Source organism: Pteropus alecto, unplaced genomic scaffold, assembly GCF_000325575.1.
Source record: "Pteropus alecto unplaced genomic scaffold, ASM32557v1 scaffold46, whole genome shotgun sequence".
NCBI classification, from domain to species: Eukaryota; Metazoa; Chordata; class Mammalia; order Chiroptera; family Pteropodidae; genus Pteropus; species Pteropus alecto.
In genome coordinates this window covers 759016-784141 of record NW_006439231.1, presented here as the reverse complement: position 1 = coordinate 784141, position 25126 = coordinate 759016, and the positions used below count along the sequence as shown (strand labels likewise).

At 33.1% G+C, this 25126-nt stretch overlaps 1 protein-coding gene and 1 pseudogene across 1 annotated transcript in view; both read right to left on the bottom strand.

Annotated features, from left to right (window-relative positions):
• LOC102883998 (transmembrane protease serine 11G) overlaps window positions 1–25126 on the bottom strand; it is a 35366-nt gene that overhangs the window by 5780 nt on the left and 4460 nt on the right. The window contains exons 2-6 of the mRNA XM_006916529.1: window positions 12373–12494; window positions 11696–11814; window positions 8169–8236; window positions 7352–7512; window positions 280–318 (exon numbers count right to left, since the gene is read on the bottom strand). Of these exons, the coding sequence (XP_006916591.1) occupies window positions 280–318; window positions 7352–7512; window positions 8169–8236; window positions 11696–11814; window positions 12373–12494 (509 nt within the window). The remainder of the gene's footprint in view (window positions 1–279; window positions 319–7351; window positions 7513–8168; window positions 8237–11695; window positions 11815–12372; window positions 12495–25126) is intronic.
• On the bottom strand, window positions 6089–6204 carry LOC112483540 (annotated as a pseudogene).

Sequence of the window (25126 nt, the reverse complement as noted above, 5' to 3'; positions counted from 1 at the left end):
CCAAATAAAATGAATAAGATAAATTGAAAGGGAAATGTGAAAAGAAGTCATCAGTGAAACTTTCTGTAAGGAAGAGCAAGTTATTTCCAAGGAGTCCATATAATATTTCCAACTATTAGTAGTAATTTATTTTTTCCTTGAGGAGAATTAAATCATGTATCCATTTGGAGATATTATATACTTTTGGGAAATAGTAAACATGGGCACAGAGAAACTCTAAAAGTGTTTCGAATTTTATTACTTGATTTATAAACATCTCAGTGACATTCTTGAACTTACAGCTGTTCAAAATATGCTCTGCTTGTGCTTCATTCATATCTGGAAAAAAAAAAACAAAATGATTGCTCAGCAATAAAACAATTATAATTTAAAATATATACCTACATGACATGAGTATTTCTAGTTTGAAGAAACCAAATTCATCAGAAAATTCTTAATTAAAAGCAATAAAATAAAATCCTACAAAAGGAGAGAGCTAGATATAAATTACTCTTCTAACTATTGTTTGTGGACTCTAGGAAAATACAGGTTCATGATTATAAAATCACATGCATAGAGAAAGATATTGTTTGCATATAATTAATTCATGCCATACCAATTTATTAAAATATAAGTTAAACAGAAGAGGGTTTAGGACCACTTTTACATGTGTACTACCACATGTGTGAATACCCTTTCCTTCTGTCCTCATTCACACAGTAGTGTTATGGTAAAGGCATTCAAAACCATCCTAGATACCTGTCCACAGACACTCCCTGTAAAATCAAACCCCACCAATGTACTAATAAATCCTCAAAACATGTTAGTCATTTTTTTCATAAAGTAATAGAAAAAAGCATTATCAGTGGCTATTCCTCAAAATTATATGAATTGTTTCTTATGCCAGCTAGTATAATAAGCAGTCTAGACCCACATTTCATTAATGAAAGTTAGTGTGAAGTTTTAGTAAGCCTGAGAATTAATGAGTCTTTAATGTAGGTCAGACTCTAAAGAGAAATAGAATTCATCGCAGGGAACTATGCTTAGTAGTTTATTAGAGTAAATCTCTTAGAATTAGATTTTGCCAATAATAACAATCCCCTAATGGCTTCCCTGGCCTTTAGAATAAACACAAACTTCCTACCTGTAGCTGCATGACATGGTCCCCATTCATGTCTTTGTTCTCATGGTGAACTGCTCTTGCTCTTAGTCACAATGCAACAGCTACCTTGGCTTTCTTGTTTTTTGACTGTGCCAAGGTGTTCCTGCCTTTTCTTTATTCTAGCTTCTCCTTCTGCCAGGAATGCTCTTCCACTGGCCTTTTTTATGGTTGGTTCCCCATTGTCATTCAGATCCCAGATTAAAAATTCCCTCCTCAGGTCTTCCATGACAACCAAATCTAAATTAGCTTTTCACTCTCTATTTTTTGCATGGAGTTTCATATTATTGGATATTGTCTTGTTTAACGTATCATTATCTTTCTTACCCCAGTTAGAATGATAGCTTTATCAAGACAGAGAATTTGGTTCCTGGCACAAATAGATTCTCAATAAATACTTGCTAAATGAGTAAATGGGTAGTAATTATAACTAATAATGTATTGAGTTTTATTTACCAGGGATTGTAACAAACATTTCACATTACTTATTATATTATCACAATAATATTATGAGGCAAACTATTAAGAACACGATTTAAATAGTTCTTGAGGTCAAAAGCTTGTACTGCAACCATTTCACTGTAAGATCAGTTATAGTTTAGTGTCACCCTCTGTAGGTTATGGATCAGTGAGAGAGGGAGGTTAGTTCACAGCTAATCACAACTTAGATTAATTACTATCTATTCAGAAACTATTGATAAACTGTTATGATGCTATATCTCATATATGAACATTATCTAACAGATGTATTCTATCTGCAGGATAAAAGAGGTTGAATAATTCTAGTTCTAGAACAAGATTAGACAAAAATAGACTCACGTTTCACATTTCCCTGATTTGTTTCTATAAATACAATGAAATACTCTGAAAATTATCTATCAGATAATAATAAAAGAACTCTGAAATCTTGAAGGAAGAAAGCAGAATGGCTAGAGACTTCAGAATTTGAGGAGAGTTTCCTGGGTTTTCTCTATCTCATATATACTATGCACTGGGGACTGAGAAAGTCCTACAATTTGGAACTACCAGTAAGCATAGAAGGAGAAAAAGATAAGAAACATCTTTTCTCTCTATCCAAATACTAAGAAAGAGAAAGTGAAACAAAGGCATATTAGGAAGCCCAAACCTTCTGCTTCACAACCCAGGGCTGGCAATCCATTCTGTCAGCAGTAGTGACAGCAGAGAACCCTTGATCATTCCAATATCTACTTCCCAACCAGCTGGAAAACTGATATATCCATAGTTATATCAATCTGCATCCACTCAGTGACATAAGTGGTCCCAGGCCCACTGCATAGACCATATCCTGGATCATAATCTTCTGCACATTTAAAAGAAATTAAATTAGACAAAATATGTTCTCTGTTTATAATGGAGTCAAACTAGGAATCCATAACATAAAGATAATGGAAAAATCTCCAAACACTTGGAAATCAAACAATACATTGCTAAATTATCTATAGATTCAAGAGGAAGTCTGAAAGAAAATAGAAATTACATAGAATAGAGTAAATATTAAAATACAATATAGCAAATATTGTGAGATGCAGATAAAGCTTTATAGAGAGGATAACTTGCAGCATTAAATGCTTACATTAGAAAAGAGAAATGATCTCAAATCAATACTTCCAGTTCTTACCTAAAGAAACTAGAAAAAGAAGAGCAAAATAAACTTAAAGTAAGGAAGAAAGACATAATGATGAGAAAAATCAACCAAGGTCAAAATTTTGATCAATAAAATTGAAAACAGAAAAATAACGTAGAAAAGTTAATAAAACAAAAAAACACTGGTTGTATGAAAAAAATCAATGAGACTGATAAACTTCTGAAAAGAATGACAAAAAGGTAAAAGTAGAGAAGACATAAATCACCAATATTAGGAATGAAATGAGGGGTTATCACAAAAGAGTGGAGCCCTTAAAGGTTAGTAAAATAATACTGTGAAGAGCTTTATATTCTTAGAAAAATAAAAAAATTTCTTGGAAAACCAAAAACTACCAAAACTCAGCAAAGATGATGAAGACAACCTGAATAGTCTTACTACTAAAGAAGTCAAAGTTTTAACAACAAAAAACATCTATCAAAAACGGAATTCTCAGGCCGAGATGGCATCACTCAAGAATTTTGCAAAACATAAGAATTAACACCAAATTACACAATCTCTTCCAGAAATTAGAAGAAAAGGAAACATTTCCTAATTCATTTGATGAGACTAGTATTTCCTAATTCATTTGATGACACTAAGACTAAATCAACAAGAAAAGAAAACACGTCTGTCATGAAGTTAGATGCAAAATTCTCAACAAAATTTTAGCCAATTGAATCCAATGATGTATAAAAAATAATAATATACAATGATGAATGGGGCTTATTCCAGATATGAAAGTCTGGTTCAATATTTGAAAATCAATTAATCTACCACCTCAACAGACAAAAACACTTTTATGATGATGTAGACTGACGGAGAAAATGCATTCAACAAAATTTGATACCTAAGTTGGCCAAAATTTAAAAATTGAAAGATAACAAGTATTGGTGAGAATTGGGAGAAATTAATACCCTCATACATTGCTGGTAGGAATGAAATATAGTGCAGCTACCATGGAAAACAGTTTGACAGTTTCTTGACAAGTTAGACATAGAATTACCATATTTTCCAGCATTTTCACTCCTAGATAAATATCCAACAATAGTGAAAACAGGTATTCAAACAAATACTTGTACACTAATATTTATAGTAGTAGTATTTACAATTTCCCAACAATGGAAACAGCACAAATGTTCATCAACTGATGAACAGGTAAACAAAATGTTGTGTTTTCATATAGTGATGTATTATTCAGTCATAAAAAATAATGAAGTACTGATACATCCTACAACATGAAGGAACTTTGAAAATATTATTGTAAGTGAAAGAAGCCGGATACAAAAAGTCAGATATTATCTGATCCCATTTGTATGAAACCTCTAGAATAGATAAATCCATAGAGAGAGAAAGTCAGTGCTTTTTAGAGACTGGGGGAAGGTGGAATGAGGAGTGACCACTTAATGGGTATAGGATTTCCTTTTGAGATGGTACAGATGTCTTGAAACTAGGAAGAGGTAATAGTTGCACAACATAGTGTACTAAATACCACTGAATTGAACACTTTAAAATCATTAAAGTTTATATCATTATGCAAATTTTACTTCAGTAAAAAAATGCAACACTTATTTATGATAAAAACTTAGTTTAAGAATAAAAGGATACTTCCTCAACTTCTTGAAGAGCATTTACAAAAAAAACCTATATCTAACATCATACTTAAAGATGGAAGACTGAATGCTTTCTCTTTATGATTGGAGAGAAGGCAAAAATGTCCACTGTCATCTCTCTTATTTAACATTGTACTACATAAGGTAATAAAAACACATAAATGTTGCCCCAATAAATTTAATAAAATTAAAAAAAACTATTTTCTATATTAAAAGATTTACAGATTGTAATGCTGTCTGATTATTTTTATTGTTTAAAGAATTTGTATGTATTAAATCAAACATTAAAAAGTAAAAAATCACATGAAAGGCATTTATATTTCAGAGAACTAAAATTGTCTCTATTTGTAGACAACATAATTGTCACCATAGAAAACTCCAAGAGATCTACAAAAATAAATTCTTAAAACTAATAAGCAAGTTCAGAAATGTTGTAGGATTCAAGACCAATACAAAATTATCAATTGCATTTCTATGTACTCAAGACAAACAAGTGGAAATAAAAATTTAAGACCACAATATTTATAATTTCTCCAAAAAACCCTCAAATATTCAGTTAAATATAACAAAAATTTATAGGATTCAAATTCTAAGGGTTAGAAAATACTGATACTTGGACGTGGTTCCAGAGTGTGGCGGTTAGCACATCTGCTTTACACTCAGAAGATCCTGGATTCACACCCCAGCGGAGCCATGTTCCGTGGTCTACAGCCATGCCACTCTGAACAAGCTCCACGTCTGATCTCGGAAGCTAATCAGGGTTGGTCTTGGTTAGTACTTGGATGGAAGACCATCTAGGAAGACCAGGTGCTGTAGGCATAAATAATAATAAATTTAAAAAAAAATACCGATACTTAACATAGTAAAGATGTTAATTCTTCTCAAATCAATCTATAGGTTTAGCAAAATTTCTATCGAAATCTTGGCTAGTTTCCTGTAGACACAGACAAGATTATTCTAAAATTTATGTAGAAAGAAACTAAAGTATTCAATACAATTTTGATAAAGACAAATAAAGTGGGAGAAATCATTCTTCCCTATGTAAAGTCTTGCTATATAGCTGCAGTAATAAGAAAGTGATTTGGGGAGGATAGACAAATCAATGAAACAGAATGGAGAACCTACAAATAGATCTACATAAAAATTTCCAATTAATTTTTGACAAAGGAGCAAAAGGAATTCAATTGAGAATGGATAGACTTTTCAATAAAGAGTGCAATTGGATATCCATTAGCAAAAAAAAAAAAAAATAATTAAATTAAAAAGAGGCTTTATCTAAACTTCACAGCTTATACAAAACTTAGCTCAAAATGTATTATAGATCATAATATAAAACTATAAAATATATAGAAATAATCATAAAATATCTGAAAAGTATAAGTAAAATATATACAATTGTGACACATATAAAATAACATAGGAGAAAATTGTTGGGGACCCAAAACTATGGGAAATGTTAGATTTATTACAAAGACCATAATCTATAAGAGGAAAGATGGATTAATTTGATCTTATCAAAATTAAAAACTTTTACCTTGTGAAAGACTGTTTATAGGATGCAAAGAGAAATTTATAGGATGAAATATTTGCAAATTATACATCTGACAAAGGCCTTATATCTATAATAAAGGATTCTCAAACTTCCAACATTTTATTATTATTATTATTATTATTATTATTATTTATTATTATTTATGCCTACAGCACCTGGCCTTCCTAGGTGGTCTCCCATCCAAGTACTAACCAGGCCCAACCCTGCTTAGCTTCTGAGTTCAGACATGGGGCTTCTTCAGGGTGGCATGGCCGAAGATCATGGATTGCAGCTCCACTAGGGCATGAACCCAGGACTTTCTGTACATAAAGCAGATGTGCTAACCGCTACACTATGGAACAACATCCAACGACATTTTTAAAATAAAAAGCAATTACAAAAAACACTCAGCACAGACATTTCATCAAGGAGGATATACAGATGACAAATACATAAAAAGATATTCAATATTATTAGTTATTATAAATATACGAATTAAAGCCACAATGAGATATCTCTACACATCTATCAGAAAGGCTAAGATGAAAAATAGTGAAAATATAAATTCTGTCAATGATGCAAAGAAACTGGGTCACTCCTACATTGCTGATAAAGATGCAAAATGGTACAGCCACTCTGCAAAGTGGTTTGGTAGTTCCTTTCAAATTTAAAAAAAAAAAAAATTGGATTTACCATGTGACACAGCAATTGAGCTCTTGGGCATTTAGAGGAATAGAGGGTTATTTTCACATAGGAACTTGTACAAAAATGTTCCTAGCACCTTCATTGTAGTAGCCAAAATCTTGAAATTAACCAGATGTTCTTCAATGGATGAATGGTTAAATAAACTGTGAAATACTATGACATACTACTCAGTAATGAAAAGGAACACAGTATAGATAGGGCAACACGGATGAACCTCAAGAAAATTATCCTGAATGAAAAAAAATACCAATTTCAAAAGGATATAAAGTGTATGATCCATTTATGTAACATTCATGAAACAAAATAATTATATAAATGGAGAATGGATTAGTGGGGTTGCCAGGGGCTATAGACGGGCACAGGGGATGAGTGCGGCTATAATGAGGTAACACGAGGAGTCATGATAAGTATAGTAGCTGCGTGTAGGTTTTTATCACATGCATGATAAAAAATTAACTTAAACAATTCCAAAGATCTCTTAAAAGAAAGGAAATACTATTTAGATTATCATATAATTCTCATTTCATAATTATTTTCATGTTAAACAAAGGAAGATAATCTTTGGTATTGGTTGTGTGGAAATTTGTTTATTATCAAGTAAATGGGAGACTTAAAAAGGAAAAGAGGTTTCATTTTATGGTGAAATAAAGATGTTTCTCTATAGATGAGAAGATTGTTAAAATGATGAGCTGGAACAAGGGAAGAAAAATGATATTTCTTGCCTCTAAGATAAGATAATGATGTATCTTTCTTCAACAAGCTTTCATTTAGTTTCAGCTTCTGATATAAAATGTTATCAGCTTGCGTTTTCATGGTGTGTGCATTGTTAGAAACAAACTGAAATTTAAGCAGTACATCTGTTTTCAAACCATCATTGCTTGACCTGAAAAACAAAAACACCAGAATAAATGAATGAGGTCTTAGCTGTAGTAATTATTATTTTATACCTTATTATTTAAATGTTAGTTATATCTTCAAGAAAATACAGCATAAATATTTTATACATTTTATTATCATGAAAATTTTCCCCTTTCCTTAATTATATGTGTTAATACCTGAATTACTCTCTGTAAAACTTGATCATATACAGGTAGGGGAGAGTAACTGAGAGTTCTAGAATTTTTTTCTTCTGGAAAAATAAAGTGGAAGCACTTGTTAAATCCATCAACTCTGTGGTTACATGTGTGTATATATATTTTTAAAATTCATAATATATGTTGTTTAAAATTTAAGTAAAATTGAGAAGAGTTTTTAATGATCCTGAGAATCTTTAACTGAGATACAAGTCTTAAAGGACAACCAATAGAATATATTTCATCTCTACCTAAGTTAAGAAACTCTCCCTCTATTATAGGTCCTCTCTCTCCCCCTATTATAGGTCCTCTGTACAGGAGGAAAAACAATTAAATGTAATAATATCAAATTGTTTTTGTTCTTGATATTTCTAAGATATTTAGATCCTGTGTACAAAGTGAATAATTGAAGAATAAATAATACAAAGTTGCTTTTTCATCATACAAATCGATTAGTTGTGATTACCTAAGGTTGACAACATGAGACTTGATATAATGACGATTTAAACTGGATCTTTGAAATATCATGTCTATCTGAGAAAAGGAAAAAAAACAACAATATATAACTTTGTTAATATGAATTTCACACATTTCAATATATCACAAAAATGCTTGTATAAAACCTGCAGTGATTCAAATAACATTTGCTTCTAAATTTGTTTACGGCTATCCACAGAAAACTCACTTGGGCATAATCCTGTAGTTATACAGGTCATTCCTACAATTGGATGTTGATGTTTGAACAATTTGTCACAAAGTCAAAGATGGCTGATACGAAGAGCTGAATTAAACTAAATATTTCAACAGCCAGTATAAAATAATATATGAAGTTAGAGGCACAGAGACTTTCTTTGAAAACTTGATATATATGGACTTTTCACCCATTATCATTCAAACTCAATTATCATCCTCAGGAATGTGATTAAAGAATCAGTATTTTAGACTTTAGGGAAAGTTTTTAGGCTTTATTTTTATCCTATGATAAATGGGTGAGAAGAGAATGTGTATTTATTGGGTACTTCTTTAAAATGAATATAATCAAGAAAAATGCATGAAATGATTACTTAGAATAAAATTAGACTATATATGCTATTTATGTGTCATTTAGACTTCTAATATAGGATAATTTCTCTGGAATATAAATTCCTAGAAGAAATTGTTTCTTACTAAAACCACAGCTTGTAACAGAGTCTGTGGTTTTATAAACCTAGTTATTACTAGTGATTCATCAACCTGGCTTCTCATAAGAAAAGACTGATCATATGCCAAACCTTAAGTAAATCTGAGTCTTGATTCATTATTTCCACAAATCAGAAGAGAAGAGCTGCCAAATTGTGAAATGGGTGTATGTTAAACAGTGCTTTTCATTCATCTGATTTGATTTGTGACATTTTCTCTGGTGAAGTACCATGTCACATCCTATTGGATAGGTTGGTAGCATAAGTTTATTGAGAAATCAATAGTTATTTAAAAACGAATGACCATGTGTTTTCCTTCTACCTGAATATGAAGAAAAATTTGTCTTTTCATGAAATAGGTTTTTTACACACATGCACATTTATATGACAAAACTAATACATATTCATCGTAAAAAGTTATAAAAAGCAAGCAATACAGCAAACTATAATAAAAAACATTGAAATAATTTCAAAATCACTGTATAGAGAACCTGCTATTTATACTTTTTAGTATATGTACTTCTAGATTTTTTACCTATATTTATATTATACGTAATATTTATATTTTATATAATTACTATGTTTTCTGCCTTTCTCCTTCCATTCTCTTTTCAATTTCATTATTTTTTGTTTTTTCTCTTTAAATCACAGCTTTGTGAACCATGTATTGCTCATGGCAATTGAGCATATAAATAGTCTAAATTATCAAACTCCACAAGAAGTCTTTAAATTTTATTTTAGGTATTGGTTTTAATCATGTCTGCTAGAAAAATGATTGCTAGAACTGTAACTTACAGTCTAAATCGGTGGTCAGCAAATTATAGCCTTTAGGAGAACTCTAGTCAGCCATTTGTTTTTGTGTGCTCATCATCTAAGAATGTCCTTCACGTTATCTTCATAGAAGAAAAAATTCAAAAGAAGAATAATGTTTTGTGACATCTAAAAATCTTATAAAATTTAACTTTAAGTGTCCATAATACAGTTTTCTTGGGCCATAGCCACACTTATTTGTTGACATATCGCCCATGGCTGCAGTTGCACTATAATGACAGTTTTGCGTAATTGTAGAGGAACTATACGGCCTGCAAAGCTGAAAATATTTACTATCTGGTATTTTACAGAAAAAAAATTTGCCAAATCCTCGTCTAAATTACTGTACTTCTTTATGTTGTCGTCATTTATGCTCTAGAGCAGGGATCTCCAAAGTGGACCTGAGTCTCTCTCCTTGTTTGTACAGTTAACTATACAAATCCTATATGGCAGGGATCTCCAACCCCCTGGATGTGGACTGGTACCGGTCTGTGGCCTGTCAGGAACCAGGTCACATAGCAGGGGGTGAGCTGCGGGTGAGCTAACAAAGTTTCATCTATATTTGCAGCCGCTCTCCATTGCTAACACCACTGTCTCAGCTCCACCTCAGATCATCAGTCTTTAGATTCTCATAGGACCACCGGTCCCTGGTACCAAAAAGGTTGGGGACCGCTGTCTAGAGGACAGGGCCAATGCTAGTAAATTGGCCATTTATTTACTAGTCATCTCCTCGATGAGTATTTTTATGGTCCTGCCATGTGGCAGACACTGTGACAGGACCAGGATTTTAAGAATAAGTAGACTTAGCCCCTCAAAAATCTACAGGAACATAGACATATAAAATAATGATGTTGCAGGATGGTAAGTGCTCTAGCAGAAGTGTATGAAAAGTTCTGTGAGATTACAGAAAACAGATGCTAACATTTATTTAGATATTACTTTTTGTACATTTTATTCACAACATTAACTGATTCTCAGAATAACTCAGACAGGGGGGGTGAGATTATCCCTATTTTGTAGTTGAAACCTTGAGGGGTTAGTACATTTTGCAAAGTCGATCAGCTGACAAAGAGTAAAATTGAGATATGAATTTAGATGTCCTAACTTCAAAACTTAAACTGTTTCTAATTTAATATATCACTTCCTGTAACAAAATATTCTATAACTTGTCCTGATTTTTTTTCCTAATCAAAATTTTTTAGTATGTATTTTTGAAAAGACAAGCCAACCTCACTTATTTGCATCTTTCAATTCATTTCATCAGCTTCTGCTTTTATTTGGAAAATAGCTAATGAAATATTTCTGAACCTGGCAAGAATAATCTGTCATCTTTGATCATGCTAAGCTTAGTAGAAGCTGTACAACTGCAATCTTCAGTGGTAGTCTGTATGTTTCTATGGTATATTTTCAGGAATAAATGTTTAGTAGAGTTGCCTAGTGAGAAATGTATCAGGGTTATACACACAGTAGGTGCTTAATAAATGATTTCTGGTAATGTTTGTGCCTGAATGATTAAATCATGTTTCCAGCTATCCTCTCTCCCTCCTTCCCTCCCTCTCTCCCTCTCTCTCTCTCTTTCTCCCCGACCCTGCCTCTCCCCCACCTCCCTCCCTCCATATATGTTTGTATTCAAACTATTTATTTTTTTGTTTGGCTTACGTTGTTCCGTCTCTGGTGCAATTATCCTTTGTCCAACGTATTTTCCCATTTTTCCTGAGATAATATTGGTTAGAGTTGCCAGGATTAGCAAATAAAAATACAGTTAATGTTTAATTTCAGATAAACAATATATGATTTTTTTTAGTATAAGCATGTTTAAAATATTGAATAAGTATATTTTCTGGAGGATCTGAAATTAAAATTTAACTGAGGATTCTGTATTTTATCTGACAAAGCTCACATAGATGCAATTTGGCGTGTTCTCAACTCTCTTCCTACTTTTTTTGAACCTTCCTCCTAATAGTATTGTCAGGGTAGAAATGCTGCCAGTAAAGTTTAGACTTACTTCATTTTTGATTTTTTGTTCCAGGTCAGTCCTAAATTTTGAGCGTTCTACTGAAAAATCAGGATTATATTCAATACTGGGGATCCGAAAGGAGATTTGGTAATAGTGAAATTTCCGATCTGGAAGGGATAACAAAAATGGTTGGTTTCTTCTTAGTTCATATAAGTTGTATAAATATCAGAAATAGAGGGGATGACATGTAAAAAAGTTCTATAAGTGATGAACTCCTGAGAATTAAACATTCAGTAGCTATTGCCAGTACTGCCTTCTTCCTTTTTTAAGATCACACATTCGCATAGTCATGTGCTAGTCACTTGTGTCCTGACACAATAAGTTGACTTTGAAGTTAGAATTGCTCCTAAAGTAATTTTTTATTTTCAGTACATTAAGTATTGTTAAACCATAAAATAACATAAGATATAAATCTATTGCATTGCTCAAGAGGTACTATTGTGTGCACCAAGTCAAATTATAAATGCCAGAAGCAAATTTATGCATAAAGGATTATTATTTCCCTGATAAAGATAAATTTATGCAAATTAATATTTCATCATGCAAAATATGTGTACACTTATACAAATTGTTGCAAATGAAAGTTGAATTCTAAAATATTAGAAAATATTAAGGTTGAGTGTATATTCAAATTTTTATAATAATACAATGAGATTGATTCTTACCAAATGCCAAAAAATAAACAAGGAGACCGATGATTATTGCTAGAACCAGCACAACAACTGTGATAATAAGGGCAATCATCCATGGTTTCAATGAACTTGTTCTTCTACCGAGTATTGATGGCCTTTTGAGAGAGAGTTGTATATTAAAAACAAACAGAAATTAAACATTAGAATCTCGGCTTCACATGGTTTTGATACAGAATGTTTTTTCTGGAATTCATGGTTAGCTCATATTGCATTTGGTAACATTTGAATATATTTTTCTATAAAAAATTGGAAAAATACTGTCAATTGACATTTGACTTTATATTTTGATTTTAAAAAGTCAGAATTATACTACAACTGATGACTATTTCTTATATTTCTTAGTCTATTATACTAGATGTTCTAAAATGTTTTTTCTTTGTAAATGAATTAATACCATATATTTGGTTCATATGTTTCAAATCACAGCCTCAAAGAGTGAGGGCATCTGGGTCATTGTTGTCATTCTAGCATGAACAGATAGAGGCTCAGAGTGATTGCTAAAATTTCAAGTTGTATACTGTGGGAGCTAGAACCAGGACTTGGGCTATTAGGGCTCTTTTCACACATCTATACTTAAATCCATAATCCCCATTTATAAGACAAGTATCTGTAATACATATGAAGTATATTTAAAATAGGACAGGTTGACTAAAAGAAAACAGAACAGAATGATAAGGAAGAAGTAATAAGTAATAAGCAAACCAAGAAAAGATCATTAATATAATAAACAAAGAAATAAGTGTGATAGCTCAGGACTTTGGACGCAGGAACTCGGTGGCGTGAAAACCACTGGTGGTATATGATGAATATCTATTTCATAGGATTATAAGATTTCAAACCTGTGATTTTTATAGATGACATTGCATAGGATAAGAGCATATTTATTTGAGTAAACAATGAATCAATTTAAAGAAAAATATTAAGACAATATTAATAGCATGCAGATATGGAAAAAAGTATAAAAGTGGTATTCAAAGGACTGACATTTGGAAAACTTTTGTGGAATTAGGGAAATGTGATAAAGCCTTGTCCCCATCCCAGTGTATTGGGCCCACAGTCTCAAAACCAAACCTGAGTAGAGGCAGGCTAAAGTGAGACAAACATGGGTTGTCTAGGAATACCTAATCCACGAGAGAACTGGACAGAAATATGATTCTGAAAGTTAAAGGGTACTGATTCTTATTCTGTTAAAATTATACATGTGAAAAAGAGAAGAAATTATATTCCCTGGGATTGGTAGCAGGTGGTGTTAAAGTGGAAAGTAAGCCCTAGATAAATAATTGAAAATATAACTGAGGTGTGCCTTTTGGCATCAATGATTTGGAAAGGGTAATAATGCTCCTATATCTTTGTATCTTGTCAAAGAATCTAGAGGCAGTTTCCCCACACCAGAATCTACAATCTGAGCTCTGATAACTACCTCAAGTAGTACTAATTCTGAGTTCTATTGTGTTTCTGGAAGGATCTAAAGTTACTCTGGACTACTACTCTTTGGTTGGTGTCAAGACAAAAGTATCTACAACAATCTGCAAATATGTAAAGTATCTTTAAAACAGCTAGGATCCACTGGGGCACAGGGAAGAGCCAATGAACATATTCATCACCTTATTAATGAAGATCACCGGCAATTGTGAACTCATTCAGTTGACATTTACCGAGTTTCTTCTGTGTGCCAAACACTTTCTGCTCAAGATTCAAAAAAATGAATAAAATAGTCTCCCATCTTCTAGGATACATAATCTAGAGACGTATTAAGTAACTACTATAATACAAGTGACAAATGTCATAATGGAATTATACCCAATATACTATGAGATATAAGTGGGTACAAATGGTTTTGCCTTAGAAAAGTTGGCCTTTGAACTGGGGCTTGAAGGCTGGAGGAGGAATTAGCAAGGATGACATGCACCATGGGCAGAGGAAACAGCATAAACAAAGGCAAAGAGATGTGAGTCAAGGATAAGGATTTCTCAAGGACATACTTGAAAAAGTAGAGTTTATGAATGAGGATAGAGGTGAATTTAATGTGTGTATTTATTTGTTAACAGTAGATATTTATTGAGCATTACCATGTACAAAACACAGGGAAATACAAAAAAAAATATCTTTCTCATAAGGAATTTAGCCTTATAGAGAAGGAGCACAATGTACACAAATTGCTACCAGAGTTGCAGAGAATTTCTAAGAGAATTTTAGAGAAAGACTAATGATTTCTCTTTAGAGGAAGTAATGGCTGAAAAATAATGATAATTTTTTTAAAGCTTGAAAATGCTGGACTCATCTTCTCACTAACTTCTCTCTGAATTAGATATGGAGAACCATTCCTAAAGAGGGAGCTTGTTTTGCAACAAAATTTTCATCTTCAAAAGGAACGGTTTCCCACTGAACTGTTCAACTTCTAACATCAGAAACATCATTATGACTGAATTACAGTCTTATGTATGTGCAAACCAAAATTAACTTTTAGATTGTAATAAGAATAAAAAGCATTTATTTGAGCAAAAGGAGCTGTAGCCCAGAAGACACAGATTCAGGTAGCAACCTAAATTGTGTTTTCCCAAGACAAAGGAGAGGCTGCCTTTTAGAGCAAAAGTTCCTGCCCAAGTTCCCAAGTAGGTCAATTTATGTAAATGAGGCATCCAAATTGTAAAGTTCTGACTGGATGAGGCAGGTCTCAATTCGATGGCAGAAAGACAGAAACTAGGATTTCCCTGAAGGGGTTGACTCAGATGGAGTAAACGAGTGGGGCATAGTGCTGGAAGCTGAGATTTTAGTATGTTTCTTCCTGGTATACTGGATACGTAAGAAGTCCCTGTCAGCAAATGGCCACTAGGCTCTTATTATTCATAAAATTTGAGCCCTTGGTTGGCCATGGCGGGGGTCCATCTCAGCAGATAAATTCCTTCATAGGGTTCACATCAAATGAATCTTTCTCAGGGTGAACATATGGATCACGAGTGAAAATTTGTTTATTTCCTTAACCAGGAAGTCATACCTTGTAGTATTTATTCTTAGGTGGGTTATATAAAAGTAAGATTTTCTTTCTAATTTTTTAGTACTAAGATAATTTTAATTTAAACATTGAATAATTTCAATGACTAATTTCAGTGGTTATTCTACATTGGTGGACTTTCATAGATATTTGGTAAATATTTGTCTACTAAATGAAGAATGTGTCATAAGGCAGTAGGCAGCCCTAAATTAAAGATCAATTACTTCAAACATGGCAAGGGGAGGCATGAGATTAAGAAGTTACCTGGAATTAAGATATAATTACAAATTTTGTACTCAAAATTTGCTAAAGGACAATTCTCTCCCTCTTTTTCTTTCTTGGCTTCTCCCTCCTCCTAATCCTTTCAACTGAAAGCATTTAATTTTGGTCAGACAATCCCAGAAAAATGACTAAGCAGGTTCATTGTAGTGCCAGAAAACCCAGCTTTAGAGAACCCTTTGACATTCAAACAAAAGAAAAGTACAAGTGACCTCACCTTTGAGGTATTCATGTCAGAGCAAAGATGAGCAGAGACGAAAGCTACCCATTCAGCAGGTCAATCCAGAAAACCTTTCACAGAGTCAAAGCATTTTGAAAAGAGTTCTCCTTTTACTCCCTTCCCTATCTTTGTTTAAATTTCGAGTTGAGTCTGCACCCATGGCCTAATGAATAAGGCACTAGCCTCCTAAATTCTGAGTTGCTCATTATCCACACTGTCTCATGTGGAGGTACTTGAACAAAACCTCAACAGAATAATATGAACTCTTCTTGCTCTTTTCAATGTCAGACATTTTATTTCAATGTTATGATGTTTTACCAAGGCCCATCTTCAGTTCCTTTCCCCTTAGATAGCTCTCCTGATGTCTGTTATTTTTCCTATAGCTTTTTAAATTGCTTTATATAACCAAATGTTGTCACGCAGTGATTGAAAGATGAGGAATAAAAAAATTTCTTTCTGTCACAGCAGCAGCCATATGATTTGAAGTGCTCGGGGTCTTCGAAAGAGGATATTTAGTAAAGTGATTAAGGGCGTGGGTTCTGCTGCCAGCCAATCTGAGTTCCTACTCCAGCTCCCCCACTATAGGACCTTGTCAGTCATTCATCTTCTTTGTGTCCCAACTTTCTTATCTATAAAATGAGAGTAATATCCATTTTGTGTGTGTTGTACATTCTTGTACAGACTAAATGAGTTAATATATGTAAGAGCACTTAGAACAATAACTAAAACATGGTAAGGACTTAGGAATTTGAGTTATTTTAGTATTTTTATTTTGCAAAGCAACAGAGAAAGCATACCACAGAATACATAAATGGAGTGGAATGAGCTGATGGGAAGTGCCTGCTGCATGGTAGATATACTGCTCTTGAAAGAAAGAGATGGGGACTTATGCCCAGGACCTTGGAACCTGAGTGGCAACACTGGGCACAAACTACACACAGATTGGGAAGCAGTTTAGGAGCTTAGCAAAATCCTGATAATCTCCAAAGAGAGAGTTCCAGTAAATTAAAAGATTCCAAGCTTAGGGAATAGGGGACAATCAGAGCCTTCAAGAATAATCACAGGGTTCAAGAGAAGGCGTCAGATGGTGAGCACATTTTGGAGCATCCATGGGGAAAAGATTACCGGATAACAATAATGTATGGGACAATTTAAGACAAGGCAAGAGTGGTGAATCACATAGCTAGGGTTTTAATCCTTTGCCTAGGGAAAACAGAACTCTGAAAGAAAGTTTTTGTTGTTAAAACATCAAGAGGTGGTGGTGGTATTATTCATAATAACAGTGGCTTAGCAATGCTGACCAGATATGATGAGACTTTCGTAAAATCCGTGATGTGAGTAGGAATACTCAAAGTTATACAAAAGATTAAATGAACATTTGTGCTTCTTTTTATATTCTGAGAAGCTATGTATCTTGTTTCTATAATGCTATGTTATGCAAATAAGAAAGACATAATGTTTCATAAATAAAAAGTTAACTGATGTCATTAGTAAAACGATTAAAATAACTGGTGCTTTAGTTATTAAGAGTTCAAAAGGAAACAATCAAGGTCAGAGAATGCTATTCTTCAAATGTCTGCTCATTAATGCAAATTTACATGGTGAAATTTCATAAGAAGCTGTTCCTTGAAAGAAACTGTAGAGTGTTGAGGTAATTAAAACCCATGAGAACCAAAAAGAATGTGTATGCCATTGACCTGCGCTATTGAAGATAAGGTGATTGTCCAGAACAGTACTTCCCACCTACTTTGGCCAATATTGCTTCAGTTTTATTGGTATCTTTTCCTGCTTACTACTAATGCATTATTTACCCTTACTACATTTTAAAAAACAAAAGTTAGAATAAAATTATTCACAATATTCCAGGTAACTCATTCTCTGAAACTTCAAATCATACAGTATCTCTCTCTTCACAAGTCCATCACCTAATCATGCTACCTCAGGCATTCAATGTGTTTTAATCTGGACAATCACAATAGCCATTAATAGATCTCTTTATCACCAGATAATTTCCCCTCAAATACATTCTACAATGTTATTGCCAGAATTATCTTCTACATATACAATTATGATAATGCGATTCTTTTATTTAAAAAGCCTCAGATATTTATCATTACATAGACTATAAATTCTTTAGTGTAGTATTCATTCATTCATTGATATTAATAATATTTATAGAGATTCCATTATGTGCTGAAAAATAATTCTGTTGCTAGAAAAACTGTGGTGAACAAAACAGACAAGTTCCTGCTCTCATGGGGTTCACAGGCTAGTGGAAAAAAACTGAAAATAAGCCAGAGAATAAGTTTCACTCATTAACATATTAATGAATAGAGAGTGACCAAAGGCTAGCATGGGTAGCAGGGACTCATTCCTGAAGAGAAGCCATTGAGCCGAGAGATTAATTGTGAAGAAACACCTTTTAGAAAAACTAGGAGAGAACAACCATGCAAGTTCCTAGAGCTGGAACAGGAGTAGCTTATTGAGTTCCTGAAAGAGATAAGGGCAGTGTGGCTAGATGATGGTGGGTCCAGGAAAGAGCAGAGAAGTTTAAGCCAGAGGGCCAGGCAAGGTCCAAATCATGGGACCCCTGAAGGCCATGACAAGATGTTATCAATTCTATGGGTTATAGGAACCCACTGGACAGCTTCAGATATGGGAAAGAAATTATATAATTTACATTTTTAAAAGAAGGGTCTTTTATTTGCTACATTCAATTACTTTTGGGCTCTTAATATATATACTTGCCCTCACATGTGCCATTCTATTCCTTACATCCACCCACTCCTGTTTTGCTTACAGCATTTCCTCTACTTAATATGTCTTCCATTTCTCTATTTTCCTAACCTTTTCCCAGCTGCTGGCATTTCCATTTCTAGAAACATTTCAATGTGCTGCTCTAATTCCCTCTCCCTCTTTTAAGGCCAGTGCCTTTCACAGCTATCTCATGCCAGTTAGCACCTCCCTTCAAGTTTCCTATACTGCTTTGTTACTATCTATTTTGTTGTATTGGTCATGTTCTATTTTCTGTACTGGTTATTTGTGCCAATGACTTTGTCCTTCTCCCTATTTCAGCTGCCCACTCTCATACTGGTGCCCTGTACATCGTCATTACCAAAAGCTTCAATTTCTTCATATTCTAAATTTATTCATCCAACTCTTCAACTATCACCACTCATCTTTCCAGCTCACTGCCTTTGTACCCTGACTTCAATCCCACTAGTACTTATGATCCACTGATTTTATCATCATTTCAATATCTCCCATCACCTTTATGTTGGCATTACTCTCTTAGCATAAATCACATGATCTTTCATTATACTCATTCCCTGGCACAGACCCTCAGTCCTATAATTCTCTCTCACTTTGTCATAATCACATAGTAAAACTCCAAATCTGGTTAAATGCAGCTTTCTAGATACTTTGTATTTATACAAATGTGGCTGGAAAAAATTGCTCAGCAATGCTGATGAATCTTATTTTAAATACTGGACCATTAACCTTAAGTTGGCCATCAGTGCCTCCTGGCCATTATACTAATTAAGTTACTGTCTCTTTCCCCTAGTGAGAAGTAGACAATTATTTTATACATTCTCTTCTCAAATCTCTAATACCTCCTCCTTCATTCTTACCCTCATCTGATTGCCTTGATTCCATTTCACTGAGAAAATAGAAATGATCAGAGGAGAGCATTCACAAGTTCCCATTAACCCATCTTCTACCCTCATTGTGCTTTATTTATATCTTATTTCAGTGTCCACATTCCCTGCCTTTCTTTTTGTTTCGACAGTAACATTTAACGCAGTACTTGGCCCAAAGTAGGCAATAAATTCTGGTTAATTCATTGAACTGACATTGCTCTGTTTTCTGTAGAGACAATGATATTTAACTGAAGAGAATATGAGATAAGAATTGTACTAAGAAATAACTTAATTTTCAACCAAAATCCAGGGGTCTGGAAGAGCCCCAAGACTCATAAAAGTAGTACATGGCAACAGTTGAGAGCGTCTTATACCTTGGAAACCAAAGCCTTACAGTGGAGCTGCCCAGTAGACCATGCGGGAGAGGCATGCCTGCATCACATGGTGTATAAGTATCAAGCTGGTGAGGTCACTGGCTGTCTGGGCTGTGACCTTCAGGGAACCACATAAAGCGGTGGTGGCCAGAAAATGATTATTCCTTTTGGAAAGACTTGAAGTCCTTTGGTGAGGAGAGTTAATTCCTCACCAAAGGGGAACACAATAAGGGGGACACAATAAATCATTCTATAAGTTTTGTTTTCAGAAATCTGGGTAGGAATCCAAATCAAAGTATAATAATTCTTTAGAAAGTCACTTGGTCATTTGCTACATAGGTGCTCCTGGCACAAGGGTATGATCAAATCCTACTTTAATCTGGCTTTGGGTGGTGAACACACAATGCAATATACAGATGATATATTACTGAATCATAAACTTGAAATCTACATAATTTTTTTGAAAAATGTCACCCCAATAAATTCAATTTAAAAAAATCCTACTTTGATGTACTATACCCTCTTCTCATTAGTACCTCCATTCAGTCCATTAGAAATAATAACCTTTTACATTTATAATCTTTCGTGGTTTTCATGGTGTTTATTTGAAATGTCAGTTCAGAGGTAAAAACAGGACTTTAGTCTGGTTTAATGACACATATATATTAACTAGAGGAATCTTAACTCAAAGTCAGGTTTTCTAGCCTCAAATCCAGTGCTTCTTCCATGGCATTTGCTCTAAACTGCTATTTATTCTGTAATGGAAACATTTTAGTAATCTAAATGGTAATTTATTAGTTTTTTGTAAGCTGGAAAATTTTTAGAGGAGACATGAATATTTTGCCAGAGAATCGGTATTAGAGTTTGAATTGCAAGAATTATAGCGAGCTACATTTGTGTAAACTTGAAAGAATTGACAGAATCATATAGCTACTATCAAAACAATATTTAATTATAGTAATTATAAAAAACAATAATAACAATGAAATTTAATAATTTTAAATTTTAAAAAATTTAAAAATAAAATTATTCCTAGAATTCTCCCTTCCTTGTTTGTGACATATTTTTGTGACTGCTGTAGCATATAAGTACCCTCCAAAATAAACTCATAAATGATCATTTTTTCTATTAAAAAGGGCTTGTAACTTGTAGTTTCAACTTAGTCAAAAACAAAACAAAACACCTATTATGTTAACTAAGGAGGTACTCTGTCTGCATTGTTAGTTTAATAATCTTAGTCTAGAATTGCTCTCTCCTATTTTCCTACTTGTGAAAAACGTACACTTCTTTAAGTGCTTATTTAAAGTTTTCATTTTCTGTCTTGCTTAAAATTGTTCTTGCTTTGAGTTGTTATAGTTTTGTTTTGTTTTTGTTTTGTTTTTAGGTGCAGTCATTACAATTTTGCTATAAGAATTAATACTTCTAAATCAATTTCCTTAATTTTTTAAAATAGACTCATTTTTATTTATTTTAAAAAATAGACTCATTTTTAATATAGCCATTCTCTAAGCAATAATATCCACCAAATATTGAGTTTGACATAGTAGTTTTATTTTCTTTCATATACATTAAAATAAATTCTACCTAAAATTATCTCACATATCACCAATGACATGAGGACTGGTCTAAATGCTAAAGTGTACTGATTATACTTGGGCTTAACATTTATTCAACTCTGAATTACATTGTATTTATTACTAGTTTTTGTTCTCTCTTTCTTCCGCTTATCAGAGACCATGTTTTCCTTATTCCTCTACCATGTGCCCAGTTACAAGTCTTGTTCTTTGTACTAATTAAATATCTTTTTGCTGTTGTTGTTGAAATGAAATAACATTGAGCTCATCTTATTGTTATTTAGATTCTTGGTTGGCATAAGAAATATTCTCAATATTTACTCACTATGACCCCTGTGTATGAGCCTGAAGTTCTCTGTCTAATTTATTTACCCAAATTGAGGATCACAATTGCATTCTGACGAGTAATATGTCAATACCTAGGAAAATTGGAAGAAATTTACTTTTAGATTACTAATAAACCAGAAAAATAAAATAATAACCTGTGCCATGAATTTGTGAAACAAGATTAATTGTGTATGAATTAAATAACAGTAATTTCAGTCTACAAACTACTCTTTTGTAAGTCTATAGTATAAAATAATTATTGCACATTACTTATTACTATAGGGACATTTAAGTATTGTATTATGTCAACATTAGCCAAAAAAAAACTTAAAAAAAAATCATATACTACTAAATGCCACATGAGGAGAACTCTCCTAAAAATTACCTTTTTGTATAAGTTATGTATATTTTTGCTGTTTTATTGCCTTTGCTTGTAAAGTTTTTTGAGCCAAGATATTAGAAAAATGAGTTCCATATGATCTTGGTTTATTTTCACTCTTTACCATCATGTTTATAAATGAGATTTTCACTTTCTAAAACTGAATATAAAGGCAGAAATCATCAAAGGAAACACTAAATAATTGGACTACTTTGAAAAAAAAAGGAGTGGAAAAACCTAATGATAGCATCAAATCTTCTGTTTATCAAAGTTTCAAAAATAAGAGGCAATCATCCGAATGGAAAAATATATTTTCAAACAAGCCTCCAATAAAGGCCTAATATCCAAAATATATAAAGAATTCATACAACTCAACAATAAAAAAAAAATCCAATTAATAAATGGGCAGAGGACCCAAACAGATACTTCTCCCAAGAAGGCATATAAATGGCCAGCAAAGATATGAAAGGATGCTGAACCTCACTAGCTATTAGGGAAATGTAAATCAAAACCGCAAGGGGATACACCTCACACCTGTTAGAATGGCTATCATCAACAGGACAAATAATAACGTGTTGGACAGGTTGTGGGGGAAAAAAGGAACCCTTATACACTATTGATGGAAATGCAAAGTGGTACAGCCACTATGGGAAACAGTATGGAGGTTCCTCAAAAAGCTAGAATAGAATTACCATTTGACCCAGCGATCCCTCTTCTGGGTATTTACACACAAAAAAACTTGAAAGCATTTATCTGCAAAGATATATACATCCCTATGTTCATTGCAGCATTGTTCACAGTGGCCAAGACATAGAAACAACTGAAGCGTCTATCGATAGATGATTGGCTAAAGAAGATGTGGTACATATATACGATGGAATATTACTCAGCCATAAGAAGAGATGAAATACTGCCATTTGCAACAGCATGGATGGATCTGGAGATTATCGTGCTAAGTGAAATAAGTCAAACAGAAAACATTGAGAACCATACGGTTTCACTCATATGTGGGATATGAAACGGAAAGCAACAAACAAATATGACAAACAAACAAAGACTCATGGACACAGACAGTGGATTAATGGTTACCAGAGGGAAGGGGTGCAGGGAGTTGTAGATAGGGGTAAAGAGGTCAAATATTTGTTAATGGAAGGTAATATAACTTTTGGTGGTGAACACACAATGCAATAGACATATGGTGTATTATTGAATTGTACACTTGAAACCTATTTGATGTTATTAACCAATGTCACCACAATAATTTTAATAAAAAAAGGAATAACAAAAAATACTTCAAAAATAAGTCAAGTGGCAAACTGTAAGTTATATATTACAAATATGAAAAATGATAATACAAATAGAAAGCCATTAAACGTGCATTTCTTTTACTCTAACAATTTTACTTTACCATTTATAAATTCTAAGACCTGTGTGAGATTCATCATTGTATTTTTAGAACCTAGAATATGGCAGATGCTCAAAAACATATTTTTATTAAAATGATAAAAAGAGGGAAGATTCAGAGAAAAATCCTGAAGCAGACTAACATTTAAGATATGGGCAAAAATGAGGAATCCTTGCAAATGCTGAAGAAGATAAGGAGGAAATATGAAGGAAAATAAGTGTGATATGACAACAAAGGATAAAAGGATATTTTATATTCAAGGAGAGCTTGATACAGTGTTAAATGCTGATGAGAAATCAAATATAAAAATTTACAGTACCCATTGGATTAAGCAATAGCGAGTCATTGGTGATCGTAACAGACAAAGAAACAGAGTACTGGAATTATAAACCAAATATTAAACAAACCAAATGTGGGTTTGAGGAAAAATTGGAAGTGAGGAGATGAGAAAATGGATTTTTTTTAAATGAATTTTATTATAGATGGAAAAAAAGAGATACGTTATCAAGGCATATGGAATTGATAGAGGATTTCTTTTCTTGTGAATGGGACAGTTTTGAGTACACTTACAGCAATATAAACTAGCCAGTGGAGATCCTGAGGTTGGGAGAATTACATTGAGAGCATATTTGAAGGGTCATGGATTCTAAACTATTAGGTTTACACATATGAAAAATGTATGTCAAAAGTGGTGATATATTGACATTTTCATATGGTTCAATCTAATAGGTTGGAGAATTTGGAAAAAGTGTAGGCATCCTTTAAAAAGCATGAATGGATATAGAGGTAGGTTTGTTGGTTCCACGACAGGAAGTTGAAGAAATTCTCATTTAATTGATGAATCACTTTATCTCTCTAAAGTTGTTGAAACCTGGAAGGGCTGGTGGTAAAAATTGGAACTTTGAGGAGGCTAGAGTAGTTGAAAATAGTCATAGCAGCAAATTGCAGTGATGTCGTAGGAATGATGGGTCAATTTTGAGGGCTCAGATGAACTGGCACTTCCTGAACATTTGTAAGATTTTCTGTAGCATTCTTCAGTGGTCTGGGCATAAGTGAGCCATTGTTCAGAGAGTTATATTCTCTCTAAAATTTATCCAGGTCTGAATCATGAAAGAAATATAAAACAAGAGAATTTAGTGTAGTTTAAGACATCATTAAGAAATTTGTTAAAATAATGAACTTATGGATCACAAGAGAAATAAAGATGTGTGTGTGTGCACGCACGTGCATGTGAGTGTTTGGTGGGGTGGCAACTGAGGTATATGAAAAATTCATTGATTAGAAGACCCAATGAATTAAAAAAATCTCATGCATTAGAAGTAGCTAAATAGCTAAGACTATAAGAAGGAAGGTTAGCATAGTGATAGTTGTACGGAGTTATGATTCAGAGAGACTAATTCTAAGTTATGACAAAGTCTAAGGTGTGGACATGAAAATAACATTTGAAGAAAAGATTATAGAGATGAGAAGATCAAAGAAATAAATGAATGAGATGTTGAAAATCAACCACATGAGCACTGATGCTACCTAGGGTAA